The 20,940-nt window shown below is 34.9% G+C and overlaps 1 protein-coding gene across 12 annotated transcripts in view; it reads right to left on the bottom strand.

Moving 5' to 3' along the window:
• Stau2 (staufen double-stranded RNA binding protein 2) overlaps window positions 1-20,940 on the bottom strand; it is a 313,847-nt gene that overhangs the window by 108,824 nt on the left and 184,083 nt on the right. For all 12 annotated transcript variants that reach the window (XM_071602282.1, XM_027947886.2, XM_071602290.1 and 9 more), the window contains one exon: window positions 8,061-8,368. In XM_071602282.1, coding sequence (XP_071458383.1) covers window positions 8,061-8,368 — 308 coding nt within the window. The remainder of the gene's footprint in view (window positions 1-8,060; window positions 8,369-20,940) is intronic.

The following is a 20,940-nucleotide window of genomic DNA, read 5'->3' as shown; positions in this document are numbered from 1 at the left end:
ACTATGGTGGCACAAAGACAATTTATATAGTAATGGAAACAGTCCCTTTTCACTGTAGTGGTAGTTACATGGTTGTATACATGTTTTTTTCACTGTATCAAACCATACAACTAAAGCAAGTATTTTAATTGTATATATATTAAACCTGAATAAAGTTTATTAAAACATTTTAAAAATATGTTGACACAATTGGAGACTTTAAGTTATTATTTATAATTCTCACAATTAATGTCATAATTAATTTCCAAGCCCTTGTTACAGTAGGAGCTTAACGCTATTTGAATTTGGCATATGTTCAGATGTGATTTCCTGCCTTTCCACCTGTCCCCCCAACACACATACCCATTCTAATGCTAGTTCCATGAGGCAAGAACCTTGACTGTATATTCATGATGTATCCTCAGTGCCAAGAAGTATACCTGGCTTAAGGTACTCAATACATATAGGTTGAATTACTGAATAAATGACTCCTGTGTGTTAGTATTCATTGGGAATCTTTATTAGGAATTTGTTTACTTTCCCTAGTCAATCCTATCTACTTCTGTGCCTCCAAGTATATCTATATACTAATGACTCTCAGGTCTGTGTATCTTATTCTTTCTCCATGATCACCAGAGCCATTTTAATTGACTATTGGACAATTTCACTTGAATGTCCCACAAGAAACACAAATTCCCCATGTTCAATATAGAACTCTCAACTTTTCATAAGTTTATTCATCTCATCCATACTAAAAATAAAACATTGCCTAGAACACCTCCCATTCATATTACCTCATTTACTCAAGTGATTTCTACACTGCAACACATTAACTCCTGCTTCTACCCTAAGCAGCCTAGTAAAAGTGTCCTCTCAGAAGCCAGCACAAGGGATCATTTAATTCTCCCAAATGCATGTTAGACAACTGTACCCCAGCCCCACTCCTCTATGCCCACTGGTTCTGTCTTAATTCAATCTTTATTTTCTTCCCCTGGATTTGTGTAAAACCACTCTAAATCTTTCTCCTGGTGGTCTCTCTTTTCCTTTTCTTTTCTTTTTTTTTTTGGGGGGGGGGGCGGGCAGGGGTGTCTACTTCTTGTTTTACACAGCTTACAGAATTATCTTTCCAAAAAAAGAATCACATAACTACTCTTTTAAGGTCTCTAATTGCTTAAAAAAACTCAAACCCCAATAAAACACACATATCAGTTCAGCCTCCCCATCAGCCACTTGCACTTTAAGTATTTTCTAAAATATCATACCCTTTTATGTCTTCAGTACTTTGTTTTTTTCCACCTATAATTCCTTTTTTTAAAATTCACCTTAAGTTTCTATGTACTCTTGAAATCTTAATTCAAATGTCCCTTCTGCTGTCAATTTTTCTCTAACAGGGAAAAACTGTTTATACCCATTCATGATTCTACACATCAATTATCACATCTCAAATTAACATTTACAAAGTTACGCTGACTATGACACACAATATGTGGGGCAGGCACTATACATTGTTCCACATTATTTCATGCAGCATGCTAAAATTTAATTATTTTTATCAAATTGTTGTGCGATGTTTGAACACTTATCCCCACCTAGAAATTGAGCTAATTTGTGATAGTAGTTCATCTTTTAAATATTGGTTTATTTACTTGTCCAGTCCCAAAATGGCCATAACTTATTCTGCATCCACTGCTTAGCATGCTACTTAGTATTTACCCAGAGTGAATAAACAAATATTCATTTCCTGTTCTTCAATGGAATTAATTTGAATGTTCAATGGCATGAAATTCTACAGCTAGATTAATTTCATAATCAAGTTCTTCACACACTCGCTTGAAAAGATTAAAAACTGTTCATAATGTTACCAAGAAGTTAATAAGAGATATTAAAACTGTAAACTTGGTATCAAGTAGTCCAGTCCTTGTTTTCTCAAATGTTCCAACCAATGGACTTAATTATTGACTTCTCTTACACTTAAAAAAAGTGATACAGATAAAAACAAGAAGTTTTTAAAATATCCATTTTGTCTTGACTGTTAAATTTGCTTTTTGATGGGACCACATAAAGATGGCAGAATATTGTAGAATGTAAAATGAGTCAGGGTTTAAAATAAACTAGTAATCCCAGAGGGGAAAACAAATATACTATATTAAAAAGTAATATTTTACTTATTTGCCCTTAAATGTGCATTTACATATGAAATTTAATTTTAGAATAAAATCCAACATCCATTCCAGCTCAAAAGTGTCAAAATCTAAAATGCCTCACACTCAGTTGTGTATAGAGTTAAGAATAGAACTAAATGTATGAACGAAAACTATGATTAAAATAAACCAATATCTGGAAGACCACCACAAATCAGTCCTCTCCCATGGACCAGTCTTCAAACATTAAACAATACTATAATTTAAAAAATTTATATTTGTAAGCAAAAATGTATCAAGACACTTGCAAAATAGCATATACAATGCCTACTTCAGTACCTAATATAGCAAGCCAGTCAATAAATGTCAGTTTCCTTCCTTTGTTTATCCATTTATCTCCTAAATGAAGTAAGTTAAAGCAGGTACTTTTTTGTGTTGCTTTTTTGTGAGTGTGCAGAAATTCTTGACATGTAGTATTTCCCATGCTATTCTCTTACCAGTTGCCTCTGGTAAAGACAGAAAAATACATACGAAATTTTAGCCATTGCTGTTTATTCAAAAAATCTCTCTGAATGTTGGAGGGAGGGCAACACTGAGACATTTCAACATGACTTGGAATGGAGTGAGGTAATATCTGCCAGCCATGTAATGGGTACTATATTTAATCTTATGTCATTAGGTAAAAGGAAATGTAATCCACATTTAGATGAAAATGTTTTTTTCTTCAGGCTTTGATTTTCAAATAAAATTTTAAACAATTTTCATGTTGAGTTGAAAATCTCTTGTGATACACAGAAAGCTACGGGTTGTTCTACTTAGGGAGTACACATAGTAACAGTCATTTTTTTTTTCCTGCACCATGGTGGCTCATTTCAGGTCTACACCAAAGTTTCTGTGTTAGAAATGGCTCTTACTGGGGCTGGGGATGTAGCTCAGTTGGTACAGTGCTTGCCTTGTGTGGACAAGGCCCTGGGTTCAATTCCCAGCACCACATGGAAAAAAGAAATGGCTCTTATTGTGCATGTATATTAACTTAAAAAATATTTTATGTGCCTTACTATGTATACATTGTGCATGAAGGGTTAAGATGAGTGTCTTTGACCTTTTGAGTTCTTAGTTACATACTGCTGTGACTGAGGGTGGCGTTAGTCCCAAATAATTATTGCAGCAATGATGAACTGTTTTACTCCAAGTCTGCTTATTTCTTACCTGTATTATTGTTACTCATCAAAGTGTGTTTTTATCTGCATCAATATTTCTTTCTTCGAATGTAACATTTTTCTCCAGTTTATAATTTCCATAAAATGAGTTGATATGTAACTCCACTGGTTTTTGTGGAAGAACAGTTATATCTGCAAACCCCTGGGGGTTTGGTCAGCATATAAGGTCTGAGGGTATCTGACATGTTAGGTCATAAACTTGAGCTGCCCATTCGAAGAACACATCTGAGTTTTAGGATAACTATAGGAAAACCGAGCCTTTAGGAGAGTTCAAATACATACCTAAATTTCCAGGGTCTTTGGAAAGCAGTAGAAGCCAAGTTTAAGAGATATTTTCAAAGAGTAACTGAATCATAGCATCATCTGCTGATCCCATTCCAAACCTACAAATGTGCTTTGCTCATTTACAGTACCATTTGTTTAAGAGACTAGGTGAAAATCTGAGCTAAGATGAAATAATATGTTATGCTTCAAGGACAAATTAAAAATGAGGGAGAACATATTTCTATGTGAGTATATATGTGTATATGAATGATTTCTTTCTGCATCTTTTCCTACTGGTAAATTACAAAGACTTATATTAGTCTTTTTACAAAATGGATACCCCGTTCTTCAAAATACACACGCACAAGCTAAAAATAATCACTTCAATTATAAATATATGGATTACAAAACATGAAATACAGGGAAGATGATAAAAAAGAGATAGGAAAACGGATGATGATTTTCAGATTCTCAGGGAGCCCAGCCACCCCTCCCACCCTACCCCCAACCCCATCTCAATGTAGTCTATACTAAGATCATAGTGTTAAATACTTACAAGAAACCTGTAACTAAAAAGAAGACTGCTATAGTCGTATTAAATTTCACAAAAGTAGACAAATAAATTGAAATATATTAAGTGCAAATTATATTTGAAAAAAAAAGTTTTTAATGGAAGTAGACCTGCTCATCTTGCTGGAAATAACACCATCATCTAAAATTCACAATGGTGAAAAGCCTTCTAGAAAACACTTCTTGATTTTGGAAAATATGCCAGTGAAGTTTAACTAAAATATTAAGTGCTCCTTTATATTATTTATATATACTTATATTTAATATCTTTATGTTATTTATATATATATTTATATATACTTACAAACATATACTATTTATATATTTAGTATGTCATATTTTACTCTGAAGTTTTCACAAATTGTACTATTCAATGGATAATGATCACATGAAAGATATAGAATACAAATTGAAATTAAATCCATCTAGAAAAGATAATTTACTAAAATAATCCATGCATTCCTAATCTAATATTTTTCTAATGGCTCATTTAGGAACTATTTATATTTATGAGTTACAAAAGAGTTTTAGTATAATTAGTATGGAAAAGCATATTAAAGACATAAAAACAGAATAATGTAAACATGAAATCTACTTCAGTTCAAATGCACAGCATTTCAAGAACATTTTTGCCATAATTTTCTTTAAAAAGCTAAATGATTTTGAAACACTGTAGTATTATAATAAAAGATTATGAAGTATACAAAAAAGGAATTCTGAAACACTATGGTATTGAATGAGCTTTTGAATGAGTTTATAAAATGTGTAGAAGTTATGGAAGCAGACTGAATATGCTGCACAACATCTGAGGTTCACAGAACTACTAACATAAAACTTTTCTAAAAGTAATAAATCACTGGGTGTGGTGGCATCTGTAACCCCAAACTCAAGAAACTGAGGAAGGAAGATTGCAAGTCAGACTTGCAAAGACCTAGCAAGAACCTCAGCAACTTAGTGAACTCAGCTTCAAAAAAAAAGAAAAAAAGAACCGCAGATTTAGCTTAGTGGTAAAGTGTCCCTGGGTTCAATCCCTAATACTATTATCATTAATAATTAGTCAAAAATCATTTAAGAATGTTCAAGTTTTAAAAGAAGATAATTAAAATGCATTCAAAACTCAAAAGAAAAAAAATCCATTTATGATGAGATTCAAAGGTTTGCTTCTAAAATGATAAAAATCTGGGCTGGGGTTGTGGCACCACATATAAATAAATGAAAAAAAATAAAGGTCCATCAACATCTAAAAAAATATTTTAAAAAACTGATAAAAATCTTCAAGTTAAGTCCAAGCCAGGGTAAAAGAATCACTGAGAATGTACAAGTATTGAGTTATTTTCTGTTCTGTGAAATTAGCTGTTAATAACTTGAATTGTATAGTAATTTTCCTTGTTGTAAATATAAACAAAAGGATGTGAATTTAATACCTACATTCTAATGAATAAATTAACTTTGTAATTTATTTCAACTATGAAATGAAAAGACTAAAGACTGTACAATGAAAACAGTTAAAAGATAAAACAATTTCATTTTCCACATACTCACATATTTTTACTTGGTAATACAATATAGCCGTCACATACAATAGCTTGGTTAGGATTAAATCAACTTGCAATGGGCAAAGGAAGGCCAAAGAAAGGTTTATACAATATTCAATAAGCAATAATATTTGTTCAGTGTGCAATAAAATGAAAAGGTACTAACCTAGAAACAAAGAAAAAGAATTTATTGTTTTTAAATTCCAGAAATAAAATTAACAGAATGGCATATTATCCTTAACAAAACTGGTCCTACAATTTCTAAACTATTGTCTAATTAAAACATTTAAGAAATAGAAACAATCTACATGTTTTTCTACTAGGTATATACACCTATCTAGAAAGAAATAGGCTTTAAAATTCTTAACCACAAAGAACTTTCTATGGTGACATGAAAATGAGCTATGCATGTGACAAACACTAAGCCACTTCCCACAGAGATTTTGTTACTTCCCAGCTGTGGTTGTGATCCATTAGCAACAATATTTCACATCAATACCAGCTCATTCAACCAAATAAGCACAGTAATGTTTTAAAACCACGTTTATATTCATTAGTATGTAAAATTCACAGTACACAGATCTGGAAATGTTTAACTTGTCCATAAATAAGAGTATATTGTCTCAGTGTAAGTTTTAAAAGAAGTAAAGAAATCAGTCTGATAATGGGGAAATCAGATTATATTTTGGCTACAGTGAAGATATGTTCAAGTTATAGTTGTTGTCATTGTGAAGAACTAACAAATGAAAACAAATTTAAAAAATTAAGTTCTTCTGGCAACAAAATTATATCTATTGTAATACTGTTAAGCAAAAAGTCAATTCAGAACTTCAATGTAATTTTTGCCTTCTATAAAAATGTAGTGTTATGCTCAAACATTTCTAAATGACTAGATTTGTAAATAAGCAGTTAATTTCTTTTCATCAAAGTTTATTTCTAATTCATACTATGCAGATTGTAGGTAGAACTAAATGCTACTTAACTTTTTTCTAGTACCTTAACTATATGAATCAAGGTCTTTTTTTTTTTAAACAGTGATTTATTGTGATTCTTAAAGTAAACAACAAAAGCAAATTCTAAAATTATAACCTGAAATTAAGCATTTGAAATTTCAGATGACAGAGCCAATAGTTGGTAACAGCTTCTTTAATTTCATATTAATAGTCCAATTAAAAACACTAACAACTACCTAGCAATAGATTTGAAAGAATCAGAAGGATTCTGTGAAGGAAAAAACCAAAACCAAACATGCAAAATGCCCCCCAAAACACATGATCCTCTCTCATTTTATAATCTAAAATTGTAAAATGGTTATAAATACATGATCATTCTACATAATACAGATCTTCTAGAGCACTTCTAAAGGAAATTACAGTTTTTGGTCTTAAAGAATAAGACTAAGATGAAAAGGGGGATAAGAACAGCGAGATCTGGGGAGTAGACCTTTCTACACGAGCAAGCCGCAGTTCATCCAGTCGAGGTGGTGGTTACAGTTCAGCACTTGATTTTCAAGGCAACTAAGAAATCAGGATGTGTGTTTCCCTTTCCTGGAGTTAATAATTCTTTAAAAATCTCTAAAACATTCATAAAGAAGTGTTGGACTTTTTGTTTCCCCAAAAGGGAACGAAGAATAAATAAGTGGGGGTGGGTATTTCTATCCCCAAATTCACACATACAAGTTAAACCCAATGAAATAAAGTTGTTGGTACCATCAGAGGCAGTTGCTACTCTACCTAGATGGTTCAAAACATGATTCAATAAAACAAATACATATTATTATGCCTCAAACAACTAGAAAGCGTTGCATTATTATTCAAATTCCATGTTTAATTAATTCCTAAGGTAATAGACTTCGATGATGTTAAATAGTGTACCTGAATCATTACTAGCAATAGAATGTCAAATTCAAAATTGTTATAAAAGTAAACCCATCATTAGAAAAACTCAACCTTAATGTTAAAAGAGGGAGAAATGAGTGAAATACTAACACCAAATATCGGAAGGCAGAATTTTTGTTTGTGGAAGACTGAGTGAGAAGATAGATGCACCCAACTGGAAGACAAAACAGAGTATGAAAAAATGTTTATAAAAAAACAAAAGAAAAGAAAAAAGAAAATGAGAGAAAGCCAGGCAGCAAAAGAATTATTGGATAGACAGAAAGTAACAGAAAATGAGGCATGTGTATATGGCTCTCTTTTTTTTCTGTCCTCTGTGTTCCTAAATAATTTACGATGTAAGTGGCATAAAGGTCACACTAGCAGACAAGAATGGACCTTCTGATGGATTGAGATGAAGGATTTGGGGCTAATGAATTGTTTTGCTTTTTGTTGTTTTTGCTTTTTAATTCATACCTGAAAGCCTTGAATCCTTGCTAAATATTCCAGTTGTTTTGAAGGTTGTACTGGAGAACAAGGGGGAGTAGGAGAACTTCCTTTTAAACCTATGGCTTCAGCTGTAGGAGATGTTCCATTCATAAGGAGTTCCCTGGCAATTGTAGCTGAACTATTCGATGTGGGAGATATACTGAAGAAAGAGCTTGAGGGTTGGTTCATATCTTTGGGTGACAAATAGCCTAGAGTAGTGCCAGAGATTACTTTGTGACGGCTGGCTTCCATCTCTTGATAAACATCAGGAGACAAATGAAGAATTCCTTTTGGAGCTATAAATAAAATGAAGAAACACTGTTATTACACTTAAAATAATTGAGAACAAACATAGCATTGTTAGCTCAATGGCTTCCTTAATTTAGTAACAAAGAAAGGAGAAGCACTGCCAATCATTATCGTCCTCATGCCTGCAGAGGCAATTGCAGCTTCTATTTAGAGGTGAATAAAAAAATATAAACAAAGTTAAAAAGTATGTGTCAATATTCCTAAAATCAGAAGTTTAAAAAACTCCACAAAAGTGGTTTCAGTGGAACTTAATGTGTGGTAGGAAAGCCATGGAAGAATAAGGGAAATTGACGTGTGGAAATATAATGAGGAAGAAGATAGGATATATGCAGTATCTTTACCCTGAAGTTCAATATTTTATGTTTCATAAATAGAAAGGAACTGCCCCACTATATGCAGCAACTGAGGTACAAAAGATAAAATGAAGGCCATACCAGTCCAAACATTTTCAGAGACACAAACCTATATATGCAATGGCCTACTGGTCCTCTCCTTTCCACATGGATAACCCACAGAATATTCTAACTCATGAACATGTCAGAAAGGGCATACTCTTCCCAAACTGACACTGTCCCTATCTTGCTTAGTTAATTATGACACCACCATTTATATGTGTATTGCCCAACTTATACTTTTGGAAATTACCTCTGATTCACCTATAACCAAGAAGTTATAGTGTTCATTCCAACATCTCTAGAATTTGCCCTTCATCATCTGGTACATTTGTTCAAGTCAGGCCATGGAAAGGTACTGTAAGCGAAAGGAGCGAGACGGATGCTATGTCATCAATTAGAGGAGTTTAAACACAGAGGCACCCTTTGCTTTGACTACTATTTGTCTCAGAGATGTTTCAAGCCATATTTCACACTGCTTGTTCTGATGCCTTCTGTTTAAGCTCAAATCATATTATCTTTTAAAATTAATGAAAGTCATCCCTTGTAGAGAATGTGCCTTGGGAGATACAACTTAATGCCCTTGCTTTCACCCCCACCCCACCCTCCTGCCATTAGCTTTCTAATTGAAACCTCCGCTGTTTCACATGGGGGCTACAGTAAGAATCACTGAAAGATTTCACTGCTGTCTCCACAGCATTCATTTTGTGAAATGTGTTCTATAAGGAGTCTGCAAAATGGGGCTGGGGATGTGGCTCAAGCGGTAGCGCGCTGGCCTGGCATGCGTGCGGCCTGGGTTCGATCCTCAGCACCACGTACAAAGATGTTGTGTCCACCGATAACTAGAAAATAAATATTAAAAATTCTCTCTCTCTCTCTTTAAAAAAAAAAGAGTCTGCAAAAAAAGGTGTTCCACGATAAATAAATTTGGGAAATAATGCAAATGAATTCTCTCTCCCTGCCACCTTGCCATCGTGTGTGTGTGTGTGTGTGTGTGTGTGTGTGTGTGCGCGTGCGCACACACACACACACACACACACACACACACTTTTCAAGGGAACTAAAAATGCACATTAGCATAGTAAAGAATCAAAGAAGCCCAGAACAGAAATATATTCAACCTGATTTAACCCAGAATTTCCCAAGTTAATTTATATACAAGCATTCCTCATAATATTAAAAGCAGCTAACATTTTGGGAAATCCTGAAAGGCCAGCCCATTCTCCCCTAATTCCCAATGGTCTTTTTAAAAAAACTATTATTTGTTCTAATTAGTTATACATATCATTAGAATGCATTTGGACACATCATACATAAATGGAGTATAACTTCTCATTCTTCTGGTTGTACATGAGGTAGTATCATACCTGTCATGTAATCATACATGCACACTGGGTAATACTATCCAATTCATTCCACTATCCTTCCTACCTCTAACCTCCTCCCCTCTTTTCACTCCCCTCTGCCTAATCCAAAGTACCTCTATTCTTCCCGAGCCCCGCTTATTGTGAATTAGCTTCTACATATCAGAGAAAATGTTCCGCCTTTGGTTTGGGGGCATTGGCTTATTTCGCTTAGCATGATATTCTTCAGCTCCATCCATTCACCTGCAAATGCCATAATTTCACTCTTCCCAATGGCTTTTGCTGAAACTTGTGGGCTGTTAAACCTCTCTGGTGATTTTTTCAATTCAGTTATTTAGTCTTCAACTTCTTGGTTTCCATTTTGGACTTCTTGAAGTTTGAAGTTCTCTGATGGAATTAGCACTTTGTTCATAAGTTACTCTCCTGACTGATCTGAGCATCTTTGAGAGTCATTTTGAATTCTCTATCAGGTAAATCATATTATCTCCATTTCATTAGCATCAATTTCCTGAGACATCTCATTCTCTTGTTTAGAAAATATCTTTTTCATTTTCCTTGCTTCTCTCTGTTGGTGTCTGCACATTTGGACAAAAGAGTCACCTCTCCTAGTCTTCAGGGACTGACCACGTACTGCAGAAAACTCACTAATCTCAGTCCAGTCAGAGATTCTCAGTGCATTTTAACCTTTTATGTTAGTCTAACCTGTTTTTCATTGTTCTTCAACCCCCAGGTATGCAGAGTCTGCCATTCCCACCAACACTCAGAGACAAGCAAGACTGAAGCCAATTTCTTCAGGATGCCCCCAAATAAACTGAGTCATTGGACATATGGTGTACCCCTTTATCTCCCCAAGAATCTGTGCACTAGAGTTTTTCAACTGTCACCTCTGTGCTGAGTTGGAGGTGGGGGAGTAGGTATAGTGACCATCTGGTATCACTGTACTCAGGCAGCTAGAATATGCCATGTGCCATCAGTACCCTAAGATAGGCTAAACAGAAGCCAGTCCTCTGGGTAGCCCTCAGAAAAGTTGGGGCACTGGATGTATGATACATCTCTTTCCCTTCTCAGGGAGCAGCTTAAAGATTGTGTGTGTACTGGGGGTGGGGGAAGCTGTCTTGTCTATATGGCACAGTGCCAGAGTCTGAGATTTTGGTATAAGGATATTTTCCTTCTATCAGTTTTCCTACCTATTTCAATATAGCTGGTTTCATGCTTGCCCGAGGTACAGGAGCTTCTTACAAAGGGAATATGCCCATGAGTTATTGTTAAATTGGTGTGTTCATGGGGTAAGGAGAGACAAGGGCTTTGTATTCTACCGTTTTGCCAAGGCTAGATCAATCTCTTATTTTAAAAAAAAAATTTAAATTGATTTTTTTAAAACAAATGACAGTGGAATGCATTAAAATTCTTATTACACATATACAACACAATTTTTCATATCTCTGGTTGTATATAAAGCAAGTTGACACCAATTCGTGTCTTCATACATGTACGTTGGATAATGATGTCTATCACATTCCACCATCCTTGCTAATCCCCTGCCTCCTCTCTTTCCCTCCAACACCTCTGCCCTATCTAGAGTTCCTCTATTCCTCCCATGCTCCCCCTCCCTACCCCACTATGAATCAGCCTCCTTCTATCAGAGAAAACATTCGGCATTTGCTTTTGGGGATTAGCTAACTTCACTTAGCATTATCTTCTCCAATGCCATCCATTTACCTGAAAATGCCATGATTTTATTCTCTTTTATTGCTGAGTAATATTCTATTGTGTATCTATGCCACATTTTTTAATCCATGCATCTACTGAAGGGCACCTAGGTTGCTTCCACAGTTTAGCAATTGTGAATTGTGCTACTATAAACATTGATGTGACTGTGTCCCTTTAGTATGCTATTTTTAAGTCCTTTGGGTATAAACCAAGGAGTGGGAAAGTTGGGTCAAATGGTGGTTCCATTCAGGTTGGGAAGTTATTAATTAATGCTTCAGTCTGTTTACTTGATACTGGTCTGTTTAGTTTTTCTATATCATCATGGTTCAATTTGGATAAATCATATGTGTCTAGAAATTTGTTAATATTTTCTAGATTTTACAATTTATTGGAATATAAGTTTTCAAAATAGGCCCTTAAGGAATCTTTGTATCAATTTCGCACTCTCACAGAAATATCTGAAAGTGCCTTGTTTCCTATTTTGGTATTAGATGTTATAATTTTTAAAATCCTTGCCACTTATTTACTGTGACAGAAAGTAAGACTGAGATTGCCTGAGAATAGTATTAGCAGGAGTTACAGACTTCAAAAGGCATGAGGAAAGTTTCAGGGAATGGAAGTGCTCACTTCACAGGTTTACAAACATGTCAAAACTGATCAAACTGTACACATTGTGTACAGTTTATTATATTTCAATTAACATTGTAAAAAATATTTGCTAATTTGATAAGTGAAATGTCATTATTAGAATTTTTTAGACCTATTATTATTAATTTTTTCACTATGTGGATACATTTACATAATTCTTACTTAAATGGTATGACTCTCACTTATATACTCAATTCAAGAGGTCAAAAAACTTAACCACATTACTTCAGGATAATTATTATATATCAGTAATGGACTTTCTTTTTTTATTGGCTTTATTTTTTAAATACATGATAGCGGAATGCATCACAATTCTTATTACACATATAGAAAAATTTTTCATACCTCTGTTTGTATATAAAGTATGTTCACATCAATTCATGTCTTCATACATGTACTGGACTTTCTAATAGCAATATTATAAAGCAACAAAATGCTCTCTCAATACTTAAGGGAGGCATACATCACAGTATAAAGACACATACAGAGTTCAGGTTCTCCTACTATACAGCAAAGCCCAAGATGACTTTTCTCTGTGAATAAGGAAGATTGCCTTCTATGGAGCTCAACTCTAACAGAATGGTCATAGAAACAGTATAAAAAATACATGGATTTATGAGAGTCTGCAGTCAACTTTTATGTAATTTTCAACTTGAATATCAGTAATAGTGTTGGATTAGTCATAATTTATCGAGTATTCCTATAGAAATTTAAATTGCTGTTCAAGAATAAAATGGCCTAAAAGTAGAATCAAAGAGTAATTTAGTATATACATATTTAGGGACCTTTAACTTATTTTGCCAATTTATATTTCTATTAGGATACGTGACAAAATATTTTTTTCACACATCTACCAAAAGAGGTTTCAATAATTCTAAAGTCATTGCCACCCTATGATAATTCATTATTATCTTACCTTTATTTAATCACGGTTTAGAATAGATTTTTCTCTTATGTAACCACCAATGTCTGTGTTTTTCTAACCTCAGCTTTGCTCATGGACTTTGAACACTGCATTCTCCTGCTTGGGCTTATTACATCCCATTATACTCACCCCTTATTGGAAGAGGTTCTAAGCCCATTCTCCCAATACCTACTTTTGTTCCTGATTTTGCCTTTCATACTCCCTCCTTGGTTTGTGACCACTGTACACAGCTACACTGCAGACACAATACCAGCACTGTTCGTTATCTCATTTAATTCTCACAACCACCCTATGAGATGGGCATTCTTAGTCCTATATATTAGAGATGAAAAAAACTGAAGCATACAGATGTTAGGCAACTTACCCACAGGGATATAGATAATAAGCAGCAAGCTAGAATGGTTACTCTAGGCAATGTGTCTCTAGAGAATGGACACTTAACTATTCCATTAAATGGCCCCCTAAAAGAACAGGTAAGGAACTAAATATAATATCCAAACACCTAAGGCTCAACTCAGAAAGTAAACTCCAAGCCTGAAACTTGCCCTGATCGGTTCCTCAAGCTCTGGCAGTGTGCGCCATATGGCAGGGGCCTTGTTGTCTCCCAAGGGCACTTTGAGATCAATTGTTGGGTGAGAGATCCAAGAAGGAGCCCACTGGACCACCCTGATCTCTAGGGAGATCAGAAACAAGACAGAATCTGTCCTCAGCATGATGTTTAACTGGTAGGCTGATGTGAATTACAAAAATATCCTCTTCCTGCTGCCCTATTGCTGGGATCCACTGGAACAGGTATTTGATGAGACCTGCTTCCCTTTCTCACATAGCTCACAGCCAAACTAGTCTTCTGGCTGAGGCTGCTGGATCCGTAGCTCTGCCTAAATTTAAAATCACATAAATACTGTTTATGAAGTAAAAAATCAATAATGCAAAATTCGAAGAAAAATTTTATGAAAGCTAAGTTGAAAAAAAGAAACTGCTAAGAACAATACAATGAAAAAATGTCAAACTGGTACACTGTTTTCAAGAAGTTTCTTTTAAAGGTCAGTCTCAGAATCACCTTGGAAGGTAAAACTAGAAAGAAACAGCAACTATAAGAAATCACTACTGAACAAGTGAATGAAATGATTGTATTTTACATTCTATGGAGCACATATCACTGTGATACCAAAACCAAATAAAGACACATACAGGAAGAAAACTACAGACCACTAACCCTGATGAACACAGATGCAAAAATCCCTAATAAAACATAGCAAACCACATTCAAAAACACATCAAGAAAATACACCATGATCAAGTGGGCTTCATCCTAGGGATGCAAGATTGGTTCAACATACACAAATCAATAAATCAATTTAATTCACCACTTAAATAGAATTAAGAACAAGAATCATATGATCATCTCAATAGATGCAGAAAAAGCCTTTGATAAAATCCAGCAGTCATTTATGTTAAAAATGCTGGAAAAAACAGGACTAGAGGAACTTACTTCAACATCATAAAGGCTATATATAACAAACTCAAAATCAACATCATACTGAACAGAGAAAAACTGAAAGCCTTTCCTCTAAAGTAAGGAACAAGACAAGGATCTAAACAATACACAATATAGCTCTCAAAACTCTAGCCAGAGCAATCAGGCAAGAGAAGAAAATGAAAGGGATACAAATAGAAAAAGAAGAAATCAAACTATCTGTTTGCTATGATATGATCCTATATCTAGAAGACAAAAAAAATTCTAACAGAAGACTTCTAGAGGTGATAAATGAACTCAGCAAAGTAGCAGGATACAAGATCAACACTCAGAAATCAGTAGCTTTCCTATACTCCAATAGCAGTTCTGCTGAGAAAGAAATGAGGAAAACATCCCCTTCACAGTAATGTTTAAAAAAAAAATCCCTGGAAATTAATCTAACCAGGAGGTGAGAGATTACAATAAGAACTATAGAACACTGAAGAAAGGAAGAAATCAAAGAAGACCTTAGAAGATGGAAATACCCCTCCATGTTCTTGAATGGTTAGAACTGATATGTCAAAATAGACAAATAGACGTACTTACAAAAGCAATATACAGATTCAATGCAATTCCCATCAAAATATCAATGACATTCTTCATAGAACTAGGAAAAAGTCCTTTAATTCATTTGGAAGAATAAGAGACCCAGAATAGGCAAAGCAATTCTGAGCAAGTAGAGCAATAGAGAAGGCATGATCTCACATTATACTACAGAACTATAGTAACAAAAACAGCATGGTAACAACATCAAAACAGACACAAACATCAATGGAACAGAACAGAAGACACAGAGACAAACAGACATACTTACAGCCATCTGATACTTGACAAAGATGCCAAAAATGTATGATGAAGAAAAGATAGCCTTTTTCATTCCCTCTAAAATCTGGAACAAGACAGGGATGCCCTCTCTCACCACTTCTGTTCAACATAGTTCTCGAAACACTGGCCAGAGCAATTAGACAGACGAAAGAAATTAAAGGCATCAAAATAGGAAAAGAAGAACTTAAATTATCACTATTTGCAGATGACATGATTCTATACCTAGCAGACCCAAAAGGGTCTACAAAGAAACTATTAGAGCTAATAAATGAATTCAGCAAAGTGGCAGGATATAAAATCAACACGCATAAATCAAAGGCATTCCTGTATATCAGCGACAAATCCTCTGAAATGGAAATGAGGACAACCACTCCATTCACAATATCTTCAAAAAAAATAAAATACTTGGGAATCAACCTAACAAAAGAGGTGAAAGACTTATACAATGAAAACTACAGAACCCTAAAGAGAGAAATAGAAGAAGATCTTAGAAGATGGAAAAATATACCCTGTTCATGGATAGGCAGAACTAACATCATCAAAATGGCGATATTACCAAAAGTTCTCTATAGGTTTAATGCAATGCCAATCAAAATCCCAACGGCATTTCTTGTAGAAATAGAGAAAGCAATCATGAAATTCATATGGAAAAATAAAAGACCCAGAATAGCAAAAACAATGCTAAGCAGGAAGTGTGAATCAGGCGGTATAGCGATACCAGACTTCAAACTATATTACAGAGCAATAGTAACAAAAACAGCATGGTACTGGTACCAAAACAGGCGGGTGGACCAATGGTACAGAATAGAGGACACAGAAACCAATCCACAAAACTACAACTATCTTATATTTGATAAAGGGTCTAAAAGCATGCAATGGAGGAAGGATAGCATCTTCAACAAATGGTGCTGGGAAAACTGGAAATCCATATGCAACAAAATGAAACTGAATCCCTTTCTCTCGCCATGCACAAAAGTTAATTCAAAATGGATCAAGGAGCTTGATATCAAATCAGAGACACGCCGTCTGATAGAAGAAAAAGTTGGCTACGATCTACATACTGTGGGGTCGGGCTCCAAATTCCTCAATAGGACACCCATAGCACAAAAGTTAATAACTAGAATCAACAAATGGGACTTACTCAAACTAAAAAGTTTTTTCTCAGCAAAAGATACAATAAGAGAGGTAAATAGAGAGCCTACATCCTGGGAACAAATCTTTACTCCTCACACTTCAGATAGAGCCCTAATATCCAGAGTATACAAAGAACTCAAAAAATTAGACAATAAGAGAACAAACAACCCAATCAACAAATGGGCCAAGGACCTGAACAGACACTTCTCAGAGGAGGACATACAATCAATCAACAAGTACATGAAAAAATGCTCACCATCTCTAGCAGTCAGAGAAATGCAAATCAAAACCACCCTAAGATACCATCTCACTCCAGTTAGATTGGCAGCCATTATGAAGTCAAACCACAACAAGTGCTGGCGAGGATGTGGGGAAAAGGGTACACTTGTACATTGCTGGTGGGATTGCAAATTGGTGCAGCCAATTTGGAAAGCAGTATGGAGATTTCTTGGAAAGCTGGGAATGGAGCCACCATTTGACCCAGCTATTCCCCTTCTCGGTCTATTCCCTAAAGACCTAAAAAGAGCATGCTACAGGGACACTGCTACATCGATGTTCATAGCAGCACAATTCACAATAGCTAGACTGTGGAACCAACCTAGATGCCCTTCAATGGATGAATGGATTAAAAAAATGTGGCATTTATACATAATGGAGTATTACTCTGCATTAAAAAATGACAAAATCATAGAATTTACAGGGAAATGGATGGCATTAGAGCAGATTATGCTAAGTGAAGCTAGCCAATCCCTAAAAAACAAATGCCAAATGTCTTCTTTGATATAAGGAGAGTAACTAAGAACAGAGTAGGGTCGAAGAGCATGAGAAGAAGATTAACATTAAACAGGGATGAGAGGTGGGAGGGAAAGGGAGAGAGAAGGGAAAATGCATGGAAATGGAAGGAGACCCTCAGAGTTATACAAAAGTACATACAAGAGGAAGTGAGGGGAAGGGGAAAAATAATACAAGGGGGACAAACGAATGTCAGTAGAGGGGGCAGAGAGAGAAGAGGGGAGGGGAGGGGAGGGGAGGGGGGATAGTAGAGGATAGGAAAGACAGCAGAATACAACAGACACTAGTATGGCAATATGTAAATCAATGGATGTGTAACTGATGTGATTCTGCAATCTGTATATGGGGTTAAAATGGGAGCTCATAACCCACTTGAATCAAATTGTGAAATATGATATATCAAGAACTATGTAATGTTTTGAACAGCCAACAATAAAAAATTAAAAAAAAAAAAGATAGCCTTTTTAACAAATAGTGCTACAAAAACCGGATAGCAAAAGAATGAATTTAGATCTCTCATCTTGCACAAAAGTCAAATCTCAATGTATCAAAGACTTAGGAATTACACCAGAAACTATGCAACTGCTAGAATAAAACATAGGGTCAACACTCCATCATATAGGTGCAGGCACCAATTTCATCAACAAGTCTCCTAATACTCAGGAAAGAAAACCAAGAATCACTGAGGTGGATGCTGTCAAATTAAAAAGCTTCTGCACAGCAAAAGAAACAAGAGCATGAAGAGAAAGCTTACAGAATGGAAAAAAATCTTTGCCAGCTGTTCCTCTGACAGGGTATTAATATCCAGAATATACAGAAGTCAAAAAACTCAACACACACACAAAAACAACCACCCACCCAATCAATAAATGAGCAAATGAATTAAACAGATTTCTCAAAAGAAGACACACAAATGGACAATAAATATATGGAAAAATGTTTAGCATCTTTAGCAATCTCAGAAATGCAAATCAAAACAACACTAACATTTCATTTCACTCCAGTCGCAATGGAAATTCTCAAGAACACGAAAAATAATAAATACTGATGAGATGTGTAGAAAAGGTACATTGATACATTGTTGGTGGGACTGCTAATTAGTGCCACCACTCTGGAAAGCAATATGGAGATTCCTCAAAAAAACCACCACCAACAACAACAAAAACTAGGGATGAAACCACCATATCCCACTCTTGGTATTTATCCAAAAGAACTAAAATCAGCATGTTCTAACAATACAGCCACTTCAATGCTCATAGCAGCACAATACACAATAGCCAAATTATGGAATCAGCCCAGAAGTCCATCAATACATAAACAGATCAAGAAAATGTGGTATATATGCACAATGGAGTTTTACTCAGTCCTAAAGAAGAATGAAATAACAGCATTTGCCAGTAAATGGATGGAAATTGAGAATATCATGCTAAGTAAAATAACCCAGACTTGGAAAATCAAGGTATGAATATTTTCTACCAAATGTGTAAGCTATAGCAAAAAGAGGGGGAAGAAGGTGGTGGTGGGTAGACCACATATCATAAATATATAGGGAAGACCAGTGGAGTGGAAGAAGGAAAACAAGAGAGAGGTAGGAAGGATAGAAAAGTGGAGGAAATATGGAATTAATTCAACAAAATTAGGTTATATGCATATACAAATGTACCAAAGGGAATTTCACCTTTACATGTATGTAGAAAGTACCAATCAAAAATAAATAAGCAAAAGGAAGATAAGTAGATAAGAAGAATAAGAATGGTGGGGGTGGAAAGGGGAAATTGGAGATTAAAATCAAATTCCTTCCATATATGATTTTGTCAAAATGAACCCAATTACTATGCATAACTATAAAGCTGTAATTTTAAAATAATGTATTTTAATGTGTTCAAAAGCATAACTTGAATCAGTGGTGAAATTAACCTTGTTCTTATCCCGAGTTGGATGAAAGCACTGATTTCATCAATCTGTACATTTCATTGGCATCTTTTTTCTTTTTGCTATACTTACTATAATCATTTACGAAAAGTTATTAATTTGGTGAATATTTATGAATAGAATTACTGAGAAAGAACTTTTCAGTGAGATACTCAAAGACTTTTTCTTAGCATAGTACTAAGAGTGCTTAGTCTGGCCCTGGCCTACTAAAGGCAGAACCCCAGGGCACAGCCTGGCTGGAGACTCTGACAGAGTATCCAGTGTACCTCAAAGAGATGGTTCCTCATGCAATTGGCAGGAGAAGTAAGATGTAAGAAGTAGTAATGATAAATTTGCCTTAAAAAAATAAAAACAAGGGCTGGGGATGTAGCTCAATCATAGAACGTTTGCTTAGCCCACATAAGGATCCTGGGCTCAATCCCCAGCGCCACCACAAAACAAATAAGCAAACAAAAATCCTAAAAACAAACAACAATAACAGCAATAAAATTTTGTTGAATTTTTCTAAGAAACTGGGAAATATCTTTGGAAAGCTTCTTCTACTAACCACATGTACACAGCTTAGCCAGAGAAACGAGACATTCAGAATTTTCAAATGGGGCTAAAATGTTAATTTTTTCTTTAAAAGAGAAAAATAAAATGTTTATAATAACAAAGGATAAGTATGTGGGTTAATAAATAAACTATCTTTTTTTTTTAATATTACACTAGTAGAATGATTTATACTTTGGTCAGAAATTTTCTTTAACAAGAAAATCTGGAATACAAAGTGAATTATGAATGAAATATGAATCAGAGAGTAGATCTGGCACAGGTATTCCAACAGAGATCCATGGATATGTGTTAGGAAAATAATAACCTGTTAACTTTTGGCTATATATGCCAACATGTATCTTTCTGGGAAAATAATCTAAAGCTTACATTAGAAACATGAAGAGACTGTCAATCACCACTATCACCGCAAATACACTAAAGACCTACTCAGCATATTTCTATGATTAGAAACAGTTTTCAAATAGAAGACATAAATATAGATTAAAGATGAGGGGAAATTGTGTTAAACAGTTTGACTTGACCAGAACAGTGTACTTCATAAGTAACTCCTAAGTATAGTTTAGGGAGCTAATTGGGGAGTCAGGCATTCCTGACACATGTACCTTTTTCAAGGCTCAATATTTTCCAATAAAGACAGAACTCTTAAGTATTTTTACTGAAAAAGACAGAACTGTTGCAATGAAAATGATATGAGAGCAGCTTGTGAAGATAGTTATCTTCAATTATTAGTTGTTATGGTTTGGACGTAAGGTGTCCCCCAAAAGTT

The sequence above is a fragment of the Marmota flaviventris genome, chromosome 15 (genome assembly GCF_047511675.1).
Source record: "Marmota flaviventris isolate mMarFla1 chromosome 15, mMarFla1.hap1, whole genome shotgun sequence".
Classification (NCBI taxonomy): Eukaryota; Metazoa; Chordata; class Mammalia; order Rodentia; family Sciuridae; genus Marmota; species Marmota flaviventris.
Note: the sequence above shows the minus strand (reverse complement) of the source record. Positions and strands in the feature narration are given on the sequence as shown.